The sequence below is a fragment of the Bubalus kerabau genome, chromosome 4, assembly GCF_029407905.1.
Source record: "Bubalus kerabau isolate K-KA32 ecotype Philippines breed swamp buffalo chromosome 4, PCC_UOA_SB_1v2, whole genome shotgun sequence".
NCBI classification, from domain to species: Eukaryota; Metazoa; Chordata; class Mammalia; order Artiodactyla; family Bovidae; genus Bubalus; species Bubalus kerabau.
The window spans coordinates 53253639-53267704 of record NC_073627.1 but is presented as its reverse complement, the minus strand read 5'-3'; the positions used below and the strand labels follow the sequence as shown (position 1 = coordinate 53267704).

Genomic DNA, 14066 nt, shown 5'->3' with positions numbered 1-14066 from the left:
GCCCAGTAGCTGGGGTGCAGGGGCTTAGTTTCTCTGCTGCATGTGGCATCTTCCTGGACCAGGGTTCGAACCCATGTCCCCTGCACTGACAGGCAGATTCTTATCCACTGCGCCACCAGGGAAGTCCTCCTTCAGATTCTTAAAAGAGTTCATGGCCCTAAAAATGCTGAGAACCACTGGAGTATAGATTGTTCACTTTTGCTCTTTGTATTTTAAAGAAAGAGTTATTTGTTTTTATCACATCAGTTTATGTGAAAACAAATCAAACTTCCAGAAACTTCTTCAGTTTTCTGTGTTTTACTTGTTTGTAGGATAGTGCAGCTGTCCAGATTCTCTTGGAGATCTGCTTACCTACTGAAGAGGAGAAGGCAAAGGGGGTCAATCCAGATAGCTTGCTAAGGAATGTTCAAAGTGTTATTACTGCCAGCACTCCAAATAAGGGAACGGAGGAAGGAGAAGATAATTTGCTCTGTAACCTTCGAGAAGTTCAGTGCCTTATCTGTTGCCTGTTGCACCAAATGTACATCGCGGATCCCAACATTGCTAAGCTTGTTCACTTTCAGGTCTGGTTTCACAGAATGATGCTCTTTGGTTGAACTTTGTTTTTGGGGGTAGTTGTGAATTGCTAAATTAATAGGATCATTTAGAAACTGGAGGTCATGCAAATGATCATGGTTCTTTGCAATATGGAGAAAAATCAAGGTTTTTAAAAATTTGATTTTAGCCTGATAAAGTGTTTGTATAATTTATCTCTATCTTAGTGCATCAGAGAGGTGAAATGCCAGGAAACATGGAGGGCATTGTAGCCTCCTGAGCAACTGTTACATAAAGGAAGTGAAACCCTTTGTATTTTTATCTGTATTTGACTTATAGTTATTTTATTTCTAACTTTTCCCCCCTTTCTTGTTGAGATAGGGTTATCCCTGTGAACTTTTGCCTCTGACGGTCGCAGGTATTCCATCTATGCATATCTGTCTGGATTTCATACCTGAGCTAATTGCACAGCCAGAACTTGAAAAACAGGTAATGAGCATTTTGGAACTTTAGGACAATTTTGACCTTCCTTTAATCTTCCTGGTTATATAAACTATTTTAAGTTTTTAATACTTAAAGACTGTCTTTAGGCTTCCCAAGTGGTGCTAGTGGTAAAGAAACCGCCTGCTAATGCAGGAGACATAAAGATACAGGTTCGGTCCCTGGGTCGGGAAGATCCACTAGAAAAGGGCATGGCAACCCACTCCAGTATTCTTGTCTGGAAAATCCCATGGACAGAGGCCCTGGCAGGGTGCAGTCCAAAGGGTTGCAAAGAGTCAGACATGACTGAAGCAACTAAGCATGCACATAGACATGCAAAGACCTTCTTCAGAAACATGTAACGTTTGGATTTTGTGTTACAGATATTTGCTATCCAGTTGCTTTCTCACTTGTGTATCCAGTATGCATTACCAAAGTCACTGAATGTGGCTCGCTTAGCTGTCAATGTCATGGGAACTTTGCTAACAGGTGTGTATCTAATGGGCATCAATAACAAAAATTTCTAACATAAAGTAGTACATATTTTTTCTGCATTTACTTACACCACGTTTTCTGCATCACTGATAGTTTAATTTATGCAATAATTTTGAGTTATTCTTTTTGAAAATTTCTCTGTGAAAAATGTGATGTACAGTATAGAGGGGATGAATAGGTAGGCAAGTTGTATCTTTCACTTTTGAGAATGACTATATATAGATTTCGGAGAAGGCAATGGCACCCCACTCCAGTACTCTTGCCTGGAAAATCCCATGGACGGAGGAGCCTGGTGGGCTGCAGCCCATGGAGTCGCTAGAGTCGGACATGACTGAGCGACTTCACTTTCACTTTTCACTTTGATGCATTGGAGAAGGAAATGGCAACCCACTCCAGTGTTCTTGCCTGGAGAATCCCAGGGACGGGGGAGCCTGGTGGGCTGCCGTCTATGGGGTAGCACAGAGTCGGACACGACTGAAGCGACTTAGCAGCAGCAGCAGCATATATAGATTTACAGTAAATATACTAAGCAGTACAAATTTTGTAAATGGAAATCAGGTCTGCTTTCTGAATGTAATTATGTCATTAGAAAACAAGTTATAATTTATTGCAAATGCTTAGAGTTCCAGAAAAATATAATCATCGGTGTACGTAAGAGATTAATATATTAGTTGTTTCCTTAAGTTCTAAAATGTACCCCAGCATTTTAACCATCTTCCAGGTTGTTAAGTAAAATGGAATGAAAATACACTGTTTTAAAAGATATGAAATATAATTCAATCTTTAAAAGTTATGTCTCAGTCAATTTCATATTCTTTGTCAGTGTTGATAATAATTTATTCATTTTTCGTTCCATCATATCCACTTCACGTTATACTATTTACAGTGGTTAGGAACTTAAACTGCCTGAGTTGTCTTTCCACCCACTGCTAACTGGAGTTGAACAGCTTCTTAATGTAAGGTTTATTTAAGAGTTTCCTTGTATATTAAATAGGTATCATAAAGATACTTTTTCATTTATAGTATTGTGAGATTTAAATGAAACAGTGTATGTCATGCACCTGTAACAGCGCTTGGACATAAGCATTTATGTGTTAGATAACGGTTGACTGCTGGATTGTGAGCTCCCTGAAGGCAGGGGCTGGCTGTGTCTTAGAAAACTTAGTATTCTTAGCACAGAGCATGGTGCTTAGTGTACAATATAGGCCATGTAGGTTGAATTTATATCTGTGAAAATTCTGTTTCATTTCTTTCCAACAGTTTTAACACAGGCTAAGCGATATGCTTTTTTCATGCCAACTCTGCCAAGTTTGGTCTCTTTTTGTCGAGCATTTCCTCCACTGTATGAAGATATTATGTCTTTGCTGATCCAAATAGGGCAAGTTTGTGCCTCTGATGTTGCCACTCAGACAAGAGACATTGATCCAATTATTACACGTAAGTAGTAACTTCTTTTCAAGAGTTGTTTAAATACCTCAGGCAGAAATGCCCAAATCCTTTCCAGATTGGCCTTAATTATTCTTCCTTATGTTTTTAGGTCTTCAACAAATAAAGGAGAAACCAGGTGGATGGTCTGGTATCAGTAAAGATCCATCTTATAAAAATGGACCTAGGGACACTGGAAGCATGGATCCTGATGTACAGCTCTGTCATTGTATTGAAAGCACAGTAATTGAAATAATAAACATGAGTGTTAGTGGAATTTAACAAAGAACACACTTAAAACTAAAAAATGAAGCTGTTTGCTGCATATACCCAACACGAACATGCATCTTATAACAACTAAACTGAATGGGAACAGAAGCATCTTGGAATCACTAAAATGATTAAATTCACCATGAATACAGTTTAGAACTCTCTTGAGAATTATGCTTGCTTGTATTTGATTGGCAGTTCTTTGGATCTACTTTGCTGGTATGTTTTTTTGTAGCAATTGAGCTTTTCTTTTTCTGTTGGCAGCGCATTTAAGAATCATTACTGAAAAAGTGAATATGGTCTTGTATTAAGCTTTTGAAGTGAAGAAAAACTGCCATGCCTTTAATTTAATATCTTATTAATAAGCCTGTGGTTATTTAACCATCAGCTAGTAACAGTACAGTGATGCAGTGGTGAGAGAGAGAAAAAGGGAAGGGGGAATTGAGGGAAAATTAGGAGTTTTAAACAATAGAAATCTCTAAAACTTGCAATGCAAGTAATAATAGTAATGAATGGAATAGTAATAGCAAGATGGAATTCCAATTCTCAAGAAACAGTATTGAGAAGGGCTTTAAAATAGGCAAACAGCTTTTTGTAAATGACTTCCATGGACGTACAGATGAGGATTTAAAGATTTTACATATTTGCTTCAATTTTTACTAATATATGAAGCCATATGTTTAAAGAGATACTTGAATAATTTGGAATTTTAAGATACTGGCTTAAGAGTTTACAGAAACATCTTTGTGTAGAGACTAACCTGAAAAGAGGTCTCATTTAGTTTTTTTAAAGTTTATTTTTATAATGGTCAGAGGGGGGAAATCCATTGGAATCTCATTGAAGTTTAGAGCAATAAAACCCACTGGATTAAAGAACTCTTGGTTTGATTTCAGGACTATAATTCATATCATAATTTGAGAAGATTTTGAACTAATCTGTTGTGTTTGGACCTCAGGAAAAATTAAAACAGGGAAAATTCTGTGTTGTGGAAGGATTTTGCAGTCCTGTTAAGTAATGTCCATTGATTAGGTAGATGCATTCAGTTAATCCATAATCCTCGTTTTTTTCCTTAATGAAGTATCCAGTGTAGAAGGTACTTCTCTTTGCTTTCTGAGAAATACCTGAATGAACCCCTCTTTCCCACCCGACTTGAAACAGACCTCTTCCCTTATAAAAGAAATAAGGAAGGCTAATAAGAAAGTGTGGTTTTTAAGAAAAAAAATTTAATTTTAGTCTTTTCACTAGGAAATAGTCACATTTCATTTTCCTTCTTTGTAAAATGGGATTACTACTGGCCCTACCTCATAAGGGTATTACATAAGAACTAATTTGTATCTGTTTCGAATCTCGAAGTGCACAGTATCATAGATGAGAGTATTTATAACTTTTATTAGATGCTTAAAGTTCAATTAAATAATTTTGATGCAAAAAACAGGCATACACTTAAAAACAAACTAAGAACTTCCATATTTTTAAACAAGGCAGTTTTATAGTCTTTTAAGATTCAATACAACTGCTCCTATTTGTTTCCTTTTGTTTAAACTGAGGTTTTGGAATATTTTGTGTGAGTAGGTAACCTCTAGGAGTCAGAAAAGGTTGAAATATGTTTTCTAACTAAATGCAGTGCACATTCCTGGATCAATTTTCAAAGACTGGTCAAAACCTGCTGTGTTAAAAATAATAACATATGCTGTTTTTCATCAGGTTTGTTGATGATGTAAATAAAATATGTAAATATTAGTAAATGTTAATATTCATGTATTTTAAGTTAAGGTTATAAAATTTGTCACAATGTGATTTTTTTTATTCAAGTGAAGAAAAGATGTGTGCAGCTATTTTGAATATTGGTTTATAAACATTCATATTCTTTATTAAATGAACTTGTAGTTTTTGTGTTTTATTTCACTGCTATTAACCTGAAAGGAACCGTTCAAGGGACTGGAATCCAGGACTCTGTGCTTCCAGAGCCTGTGTACCCCGTTCTGTTATGCTGCGTACATCAAAAGGCAATACAAGGTGAGAGTCAGTTGAGAGCCTTAGGGACTTATGAGAGGAAAATCATACTAGTTACTCTGGAGTAATTATCAGTACTTAAAAGATTTTAATATTTTAAAAATGTTGTAAAAGCAGACTAATAATTTGAAGGTATTTAAGAATTTACTTTTATAAATTATCCTCCTTACTGCTGACTTAATAAATGACATTTTTGCGGTACTTTTCCTTCATCTTTGCTTATGCACATGTATTTTCAAATAGTGGAACTCATAATACCCAGTTTAGCATTTATTTGTCTTTTCTCATTTAGCTTTATATGGAAATTTTTTGCAAGTTGTTTGGTTTTTATAATTATTTTATTGACTCCATAATGACTGAATTGATATAACCATCTCCCTATTAGTACTGGGACTTCCCAGGTGGCGCTAATGGTAAAGAACTTGCTTGCCAGTGCAGGAGATGTAAGAGTTGCGGGTTCTATCTCTGGGTTGGGAAGATTCCCCTGAGGAGGAAATGGCAACCCACTCTAGTATTCATGCCTGGAAAATCCCACGGACAGAGGAGCCTGGGGACTACAGTCCATGGGGTTACAGAGAGTCGGACACGACTGAAGTGACTTAGCACATTAGTACTAGACTGGGAAGTATATGGTTATTTTTCAGTATTAGAATAGGCACTATTATCAATTGAGGTGTTATTACTTTTCTTTTAGATTACTTAAAAAAATTTTTTTTATTTTTGGCTATCTCAGGTCTTAGTTGAAGTCAGGGCTCAGTTACTGTGGCTTGCCCTCTTAGTTCCTCCCGTGTATGTGGGATCAGAGTTCCCCCGACCAGGGATCCAACCCATGTCTCCTGCATTGGCAGTGCTTTGTCAAAAGTTATTTTAATTTCTCTAACAGGCAGATTCTTAACCACTGGACCACCACGTAAGTCCTAGATAACTTTTTTAGGATAAAGTTCTGAGCCTGAATTTGCAAAGGGTAGAATTTAGTCTTATTGACTAAGTTTTGTCATTTTGGGAAGATGTAGTAAAACAAAGGGAGGCAACGAATCAACTCGCCTTTCACTGCTCCCGCCTGCCAAATACTCTTGCCTGGGGAGTCCCATGGACAGAGGAGCCTGGCGGGCTACAGTCCTTGCAGTTGCAAAGAGTCGGCACAACTGAAGCGTCTTAGCATGCATGCACACATGCTTGCCTGCAGCAAACCTCTCCCAAACTGGTTTCATGGGATGTGAAAAACTGTCTCTGGTTTTGCTTTTTGAAACACTAGTATTTTAAGACAAGTTTACGCTACAGTTAAAAAATTTGGCAAGATGGTGTTTAACTCTCGCTACCTTTGAGGAAAGTGTGCTTTCTTAGCAACGAGTAATTGGTCTTAGGAGGGATAGGAGGCTGATTAAGTCTTAAAGGAGGTACTGGAGACCTCGAGAGCGTATCTCTGGTTGAATTGTGGACCCGGGAAAGCCTTGATTATCAGGAGGTTTTGCAGCCAGCTGTCATCCAACCTTCTCGCCTAATTTGGCTCAGCCGTCTACCAATTCCCGCCTGGGTCTTTACTCTGGCTTCCGGCAAGTTCGGAAATTTGAACTGGGAGGGCCCGGATGAACGCTGAAAGAGCAAGGGCTTAACAGTGTTTCCTCTCCTTTGGTCTACGGACTTTAAATACGAGACGTGGAGTTTCCAAAGAAACTGAGGCACAGGTTAAGTCGCCGGTTTTAAAAAAGTACAACGGAGCAGACGGAGTACTTTCCCCTAACTGGGATTCCCCGCAGTGCTTCACGCTTCTGGCGTTTCCCTTCCGGTGTCGCCGAGGACCTTGGGTCCGTTCTTACTGCGGAGGCTTTCATTGGGTGCCAGAGTGCGCGCCCCCTGACCTCGATCCACGATTGGTTGCTTGGTTTCGGTCTTGGCGAGTGATTGGTTGTCTGAGCTCGCCCGGCGATTGGGTGCTGGGGAGTTAGGGGCGGAAGGCGGGAATTCGTCCGGGTGTTGTGGAGAGGGCTGCTGAGAGCTGGAGTGGAGAAAAGGTGAAGCGGTCGCGAGCGTTCTACCGGCCCGGGAGTCGCAGCTCCGGGAGGAAGAGAGCCTAGCACCTTTCTTCTCTGCCAGGGCTCCGTTGTGTTTGCTCGTCGGTTTCGGCTTCCTTTTCTCCGGTGAAATCGGAGCCCATTCTGCGTTGTTTGGGTTTTCCTCAGGGCGGGCAAGTCTGTCTCGGGGGAAGGGCGCGACGTTGGCCACGAGGAGGGTCCCCTCTGCTTTCGTCCACCAGCTTTGCGGGCCCTTCGGTGTTGACTGGATCAGCAGGGTCTCGGGGGTCCCAGGTTGCTGAGGGAGGAAGGAATATGAGGAAGAAAACCTGGGGAGTGGGGAACCTGCGCTTAGAGTTTCCTCCGGGCGGGAGGGGACGACGGCTGGAGCCAGGTCGGTTGGTTTCCTCTTTATTCAGTGTGGGCGAAGTATCCTTATTTTGAGATACCTGCTGCCACAACTGGGGCGGGCGGGGAGGTTGGTTTTTTAGGTTCTATGTGAGAAACTGGGCCAGTCTTGAGTTGTTGGTTTAGTTTAAGGGATGCGTGCCTGCTTAGTCGCTTCAGTCGTGTCCGACTGTCTGCGACTCCACGGACAGCAGCCCACCAGGCTTCTCTCTCCACCGGGATTCTGCAGGTCAGATATTGAAATGGGTTGCCACACGCTCCTCCAGGGGATCTTCCCAAGCCCAGGGATGGAACTGAGTCTCTTATGTCTCCTGCATTGGCAGGCGGTTCTTTACCCTCACCCCGCCTGGAAAGCCCTAGATTAAGGGATGAGATTCCACCAAATTTCATTGCCAGAGCTTCACAGAAACACCAAATGTTAGAACTGAAAAATACCTTAGAATAGTGGTTCTGAACTTTCTGGGGACACATAAGCTACCGTAAAGGTTGTTATTGGCTTCCTAATCTGTTGAATTGGTATTTAACCATTTCTCTGTCCTCAGATCGAATTGACCTTTTTTTCACTACTGCAAATAATTTCTCAGTTGATAACAGTGTATATCATTTTCTCCTCAGTTTTCCATTATTTCCTTAGGATATTCTGGGAATGAGAAATTTATGGACTTTCTCTTTAAAAAAAAATGCAGTCATGCACAGAAACTGTTGCATGCAATATCAAGAGATCACAGTCTTTGAATTACAGCTTTGGCTCCTAGGTTAAGAGAATATGGTTTATAAGAAGTGGGGATTAAACAAGATCACTTCCTGTGTATCAGATACTGCAGTTTAGGCACATTCTGTACATTACCGTTTTTAATTCTTAACTCAGTGCCTGGCAGATATTCATAAAAACCCTGTCAGGCAGATATCTCCATTTCACAGATGAAGAAATAGGCTCTGTGAGGTTAAGTGATTCATAGTGGAATTCCAGTTTAGGCTTTCCCTTCTTCAAAACCCATCTTTCCATGATACCCTACTGACCTTTAAAGTAAGAACTATTGAGTGCCTATTATGTGCCCAAGGTACTTTCTTCCTTACAACAATTTTTAAAATTAGGGATTATTACATGTAAGAGGGGCTTTCCAGGTAGCTCAGTGGTAAAGAACCTGCCTACCAATGTAGGAGACACCAGAGACCCAGGTTCAATCCTGGTTGGGGAATATTCCTTGGAGGAGGAAATGGCAACTCACTCCAGTATTCTTGCTTGGAAAATTCCATGGACAGAGGAGCCTGGCAGGCTGCAGTCCATAGGGTTGCAAAGATTTGGACACAACCGAGCACAGAACACAAACACACATAAGAATCTTAGTCTGAAAAAGCGAAGAGACATGATCAGGTTAAAATATCTGAGTTGTCAGAACCTGATCTAGAACCTATATTTCCTAACTCTTGGTCCACAGTTTTGGCAGAATAGGGATGCAAATCTAGATTTGTTAGATTCCAAGATGTGTTCTTAACCACTGTGATTTGTCAGGGTAGGAAATTCTTTTACTTTCGTTTTGTTTATACATTTATTAATTCCAATTTTTAAATTGGAATTCTGTCCTAGTATTAGGTATCTGTTTTTCTTTGAATAGCCTTATTTCAATATTGACTTTCATTTCTGTTGCAGTTAGGAATCTGAAGTAAACAAAGCATGATGTCTTCAGCTGAATATACAATTGGTGGGGTGAAGATTAACTTTCCTTGTAAAGCTTATCCATCACAGCTTGCTATGATGAATTCTGTAAGTGTTTTTCGGCAATTAAGTCTTAAGATACAGGTGCTTATAATTCATAACATACATTGAGTCTATTACTTCATATTTTTTGCAGATGGTAGATGGATTTGCTGGGTTCATTGAAGAACCTCTGACTTTTGGAAAAATAATACTGATTGCTGCTAGACTATATATATAAAATTAGGAGGCAAAGGAGAGCATTGTAAAAAATGTTCTCAGCTCATCTGAAACTTCTATTTACTGAATTACTGCTTTACTGAATTACTTTGAAATACAAAGTATTTACTATATTTTATATAGAATACTATATTTTTAACCATAATTTTTAAAAATATTTCAATCATATAGGAATTTAATATACAAACGAGTAAAACCAACATACCAGCTTTGTTGAATCTTAATGTTTTGCCATATTTTACCTTGTTTACCTAGTGGCTCAGATGGTAAAGCGTCTGTCTGCAATGCAGGAGACCTGGGTTCGATCCCTGGGTTGGGAAGATCCCCTGGAGAAGGAAATGGCAGTCCACTCCAGTATTCTTGCCTGGAGAATCCCATGGACCACAGAGCCTGGTAGGCTACCGTCCATGGAGTCCTAAAGAGTCAGACATGACTGAGCGGCTTCACTTTCACTTTCACTTTTCACAAGTAAGAAGATAACTAATATCCCGAATTTGTTCTTTTTCTCTTCTAGCCGTGTTTTTATACTTACATTGCATATACATGTATGCATAAACAATATTGAGTATACTTTACATATTTTTAAACTTTGCACAATGATACGATATTGTACTCAGCTTTCTGGAGAACTTGATTTTGTGGTTTTTTTTCTTAACATTAATATTATTATTATTGGTTTTTAAGAATTTCTGCTATAAGTTTATTTATAGACATATCTAGTATGTTGAGTTCAAGAACTGGTGTTTTTTTAAAATGCTCCTTTTCATATTTGTTTCATGGATTATTTTTTAATCAGTTGGTGTCTTACTATAAAGAAAGGAGAAACAAACTGAGATCCAAAGTACAAAGTCTTCATAACTAGTAACTGCCACTTGTTTTCCACTGAAAATGGTAGATTCCTCCCCGGACCCTTGTCACAGTGGCTCCTGTGAACCATAGAGGTTGTGAACCTTCAGATGCTCTGTCCCATCATAGCACCGTTGGAAGTTCTGTGGCCGACGCAGAGTCTGAAGGCAGGAGAAATGGCAGCAGCACACCAGGCCCTCCTTTCCTCATGACCTTGTTCCCTTGTCTAACATTATTTTTAAGATGTAGCCCTATTGATTGATAACTCATTTTCATTCCTTATACTATTCCGTTGTTTTAATATACTAGAATTTTATTTGCCCATTTTCCTCTTGATAGATGTTTATATTGTTTACGTTATTTTGCAGTTACAAACAGTGCTGCCATAAACTTACACGTGTTGCCTTATATTCATTTGGGAAAGGTTTTAGGTATTTACTTAGGACTGGATTGCTGGAATTGGGTATCTTCAACTTTACTAGAAATTTTTAATTTCTGTAAAAGTGGTTGTAACATTCTCAGCAGTGTCCTCTATTAAGTTTTCATCAAAGATGTTAGTGTATTCTAGTTTTATAGAAATGATGGTGTTTGCATAAGTAAGGCACCAATTGCTTTTGTTTCTTTTCTGCTTGATATACTTTAAGTCTAACATAATTTTAGGGAGAGATATGAAGGAATCGGGGACTTCCCTGGTAGCTCCGTGGTAAAGAACCCCCCTGCCAGTGCAGGAAACATGGGTTTGAAGCATGGTTTAGGAAGATCCCCTGGAGAAGGAAATGGCAACTCACTCCAGTATTCTTGCCTGGGAAATCCCATGGACAGAGGAGCCTGGCGGGCTGCAGTCCATAGTGTCGCAAAAGAGTCAGACATGACTTAGTGACTAAACAACAACAAATAAAGGAATAAATTCCAGATTTAACTAAATTCTAGTTCTCCTTGCTGCTGTTGCCATGTTCCCTGAACTGCACGCAACTTAGACTTCTGGTGGTTGTAAAGGAGAGAGACTTAATGAAGTATGTTGTTTATTGATTTAAAAAATTGTTTTTGTGTTCATAGATTGTCAGAGGATTAAATAGTAAGCAGCACTGTTTATTGGAGAGCCCCACAGGGAGTGGGAAAAGCTTAGCCTTACTTTGTTCTGCTTTAGCATGGCAACAGTCTCTTAGTGGTAAGTAGTTGGTTGATATTTTCAGGTTGCTTATTGGGTCCTAAAAAAAATCTGATGAAGTACTTTTTACCCAGAATAATTCAACCATGTCCTAGCTAATTTAAATATTCTCTTTTAAGATATTTCTTTATAATCAGTTCTGGGTCTTCTAAGAGTTTGAGTTTAGCACAATGTGTTCACTTAATCCTAAAATAATTTTAAATGTAAGATAGTCCTTTATTTGATGATTCGGAGTATACTATACATAAGAACCTTGGAATACTTAAAGAATGATTATGAAAATAATTAGAGAATAATTTGTATGTAAAAGATTCAAGAGATAGGGCTGACATGATTATATAGCATATACAAATAATTGCTTTTTTAAAATAAATCCTTTAATATTGTTGCTTATCTAATAACATTAGAAAATGGGATACATGAAAAATTCTAGTTGATCTTTCTACTTGTTTGGATGCCAGAGAAGAATTCTGTCGTAAGCAGAAGTTTATTATAATATTGTTTTTATGGATTTGCATTATTTCCCATTGCTTTATTTGCTTACACATGTCACATTTACTAACAAAAAGTAGCACTTAACTTTTGTGAAAAACTATTTTATATGATAAATCTGAAAGACAATATTGGATACATTTTAGTTACATAATTAGATGGCTTTGACCTAAAGTATTAGGAGAATTTTAAATTAACTGTGGATATGTATGTGTATATATATGTGTGTGTATACACACACATACATATACATGTATACACACACATACATGTTTTTAAAAAAAATATTTTTGCTACTGGTAAGACTATTAAAGATTAAAAGTAAATATTTTATAAGCTTTTGGTTGTCCACTTTGTTTCTTACTGATGTTTATCTTTGGTGAAAATGTTAATGAAATTTTAATGGGAGACTCTGGAAAATGTATTTATGTAGTGCAGATGGGAAACTAATATCAGTACTGTATATAGAAAATAAAATACATTATTCAGATTTTTTAATATCTGAATTATATTCTTATACACTGTAGGCACACATGCAAAACTATTGCAACTTTGTATTTAAGTATTAAAAATTACCTGTTTAATTTGAATATTGACTTTAAACTATTTTGATATAGATATCAAAAATGATATTAAGAAACATGTTTTTTGAATTAGAAGTATAATGTGGGAATGATTTAACCCTTTTTTGTTTGCATTATTATTTACCATATTGAACTTTCAAGTTCTTCAGTTAGGAAAATAGCAGTAATTAAGAATGTAAGTAATTAAGAATATGCTTTAGGTATACTTAGTGTTTTAATATGTCTCAGTAGTGGTTGTGCCTCTGTTACATTATGAATCTTTGACTATTATTAGATTTTTCTAAATCATTTGTTAAATGATTAAGCTAAATTTGTTATTAGCATCTCTCTGTATATTTCTGGCATAAGTGTTTCTCTCCTGTCCTCATTCGATGCTGCAGATTGAGTGATCAGCTTGTCCAGATTTGCCAGGTAGTTTTCTGATTTTGGAGAAGGAAATGGCAACCCACTCCAGTACTCTTGCTTAAGAGAATCCCATGGACAGAGGAGCCTGGTGGGCTACAGTCCATGGGGTCGCCAAGAGTCAGACATGACTGAGCCACTTCACTTTCACTTTCTGATTTTAGCCCTGAAATTCTGAATCCTGGGAAATCGCCTAATCTTGGGCAAAAAAAGGGTGGTTGTGTATGCTAGCTGTGAAGAAAGATTAATGTTTTTTTAATTAGAGATTCTTTCGTTTTTAGGGAAGCCAATGGATGAAAGCTTAAGTAAGAAAACTGAAGTACCATTGTCGTGTTGTTGTACATGCCATTCAAAGAATTCTGCCAACAGTGATGTGCACCAGCGAACTTCGCATCATTTCAGCAGTCCAAGTACACCACCTTCTGAAAGAAATGGCACTTTGTCAGGTTCTCAAGGTAGTGTATATTTTGCCTGGGTCTGTTGGTATCTGTGATAGGAGTGTTAATTATTGCTGTTATGATACCTAATGTCGATAAATTTGGTTAGCATAATTGGTTATGTATTTCCACCTGATTTCTCTGGAATTATTTTAAATAATGCATAGAATGGTCAGAAATCCTTGGACTGTTTTCCTGGCCTCACTTTTAATTGATTCAAACATGTTGCTAACGTAAACCATTTTTAAAGAAGGCAAGGCAAAATTAATGATACTCAGAAACTGATGTTATTTGTAGGCAGTATTATTAGTTATATGATAGAATTTTATAAAACATATTGATCTGTAAGCATAAGACAAAATCTAATTAGCCTCACTTATTCTTGGTAAGTTTGCCTGAACTTCTGACACCAGTATCCTATCTGAGAATCAGCTATGTTTCAAGTATGATCCTTAAATATGTATGTGTTAGTCGCTCAGTCGTGTCCTACCCTTTATGATCCCATGGACTGTAACCCACCAGGCTCCTCTGTCCATGGAATTCTCCAGGGAAGAATACCGGAGT

General features: G+C 38.0%; 2 protein-coding genes and 1 pseudogene across 25 annotated transcripts in view; 2 read left to right on the top strand and 1 right to left on the bottom strand.

Annotated features, from left to right (window-relative positions):
- The window catches only part of INTS2 (integrator complex subunit 2), a 56526-nt gene extending 51446 nt beyond the window's left edge, over window positions 1-5080 (top strand). For all 13 annotated transcript variants that reach the window (XM_055577418.1, XM_055577424.1, XM_055577427.1 and 10 more), the window contains 5 exons: window positions 312-563; window positions 916-1023; window positions 1398-1503; window positions 2770-2946; window positions 3047-5080. In XM_055577418.1, coding sequence (XP_055433393.1) covers window positions 312-563; window positions 916-1023; window positions 1398-1503; window positions 2770-2946; window positions 3047-3216 — 813 coding nt within the window. In that variant the 3' untranslated portion in view covers window positions 3217-5080. The remainder of the gene's footprint in view (window positions 1-311; window positions 564-915; window positions 1024-1397; window positions 1504-2769; window positions 2947-3046) is intronic.
- A 645-nt stretch (window positions 5081-5725) lies between these two features.
- BRIP1 (BRCA1 interacting helicase 1) overlaps window positions 5726-14066 on the top strand; it is a 189137-nt gene continuing 180796 nt past the window's right edge. The window contains exons 1-4 of one of the 12 annotated variants that reach the window (XM_055577414.1): window positions 5726-6127; window positions 9289-9402; window positions 11476-11587; window positions 13347-13520. In XM_055577414.1, coding sequence (XP_055433389.1) covers window positions 9313-9402; window positions 11476-11587; window positions 13347-13520 — 376 coding nt within the window. In that variant the 5' untranslated portion in view covers window positions 5726-6127; window positions 9289-9312. The other 11 variants (XM_055577413.1, XM_055577410.1, XM_055577409.1 and 8 more) reach the window with 11 other exon arrangements.
- Window positions 10355-11498, bottom strand: LOC129648503 (cytochrome c oxidase subunit 7C, mitochondrial-like; annotated as a pseudogene).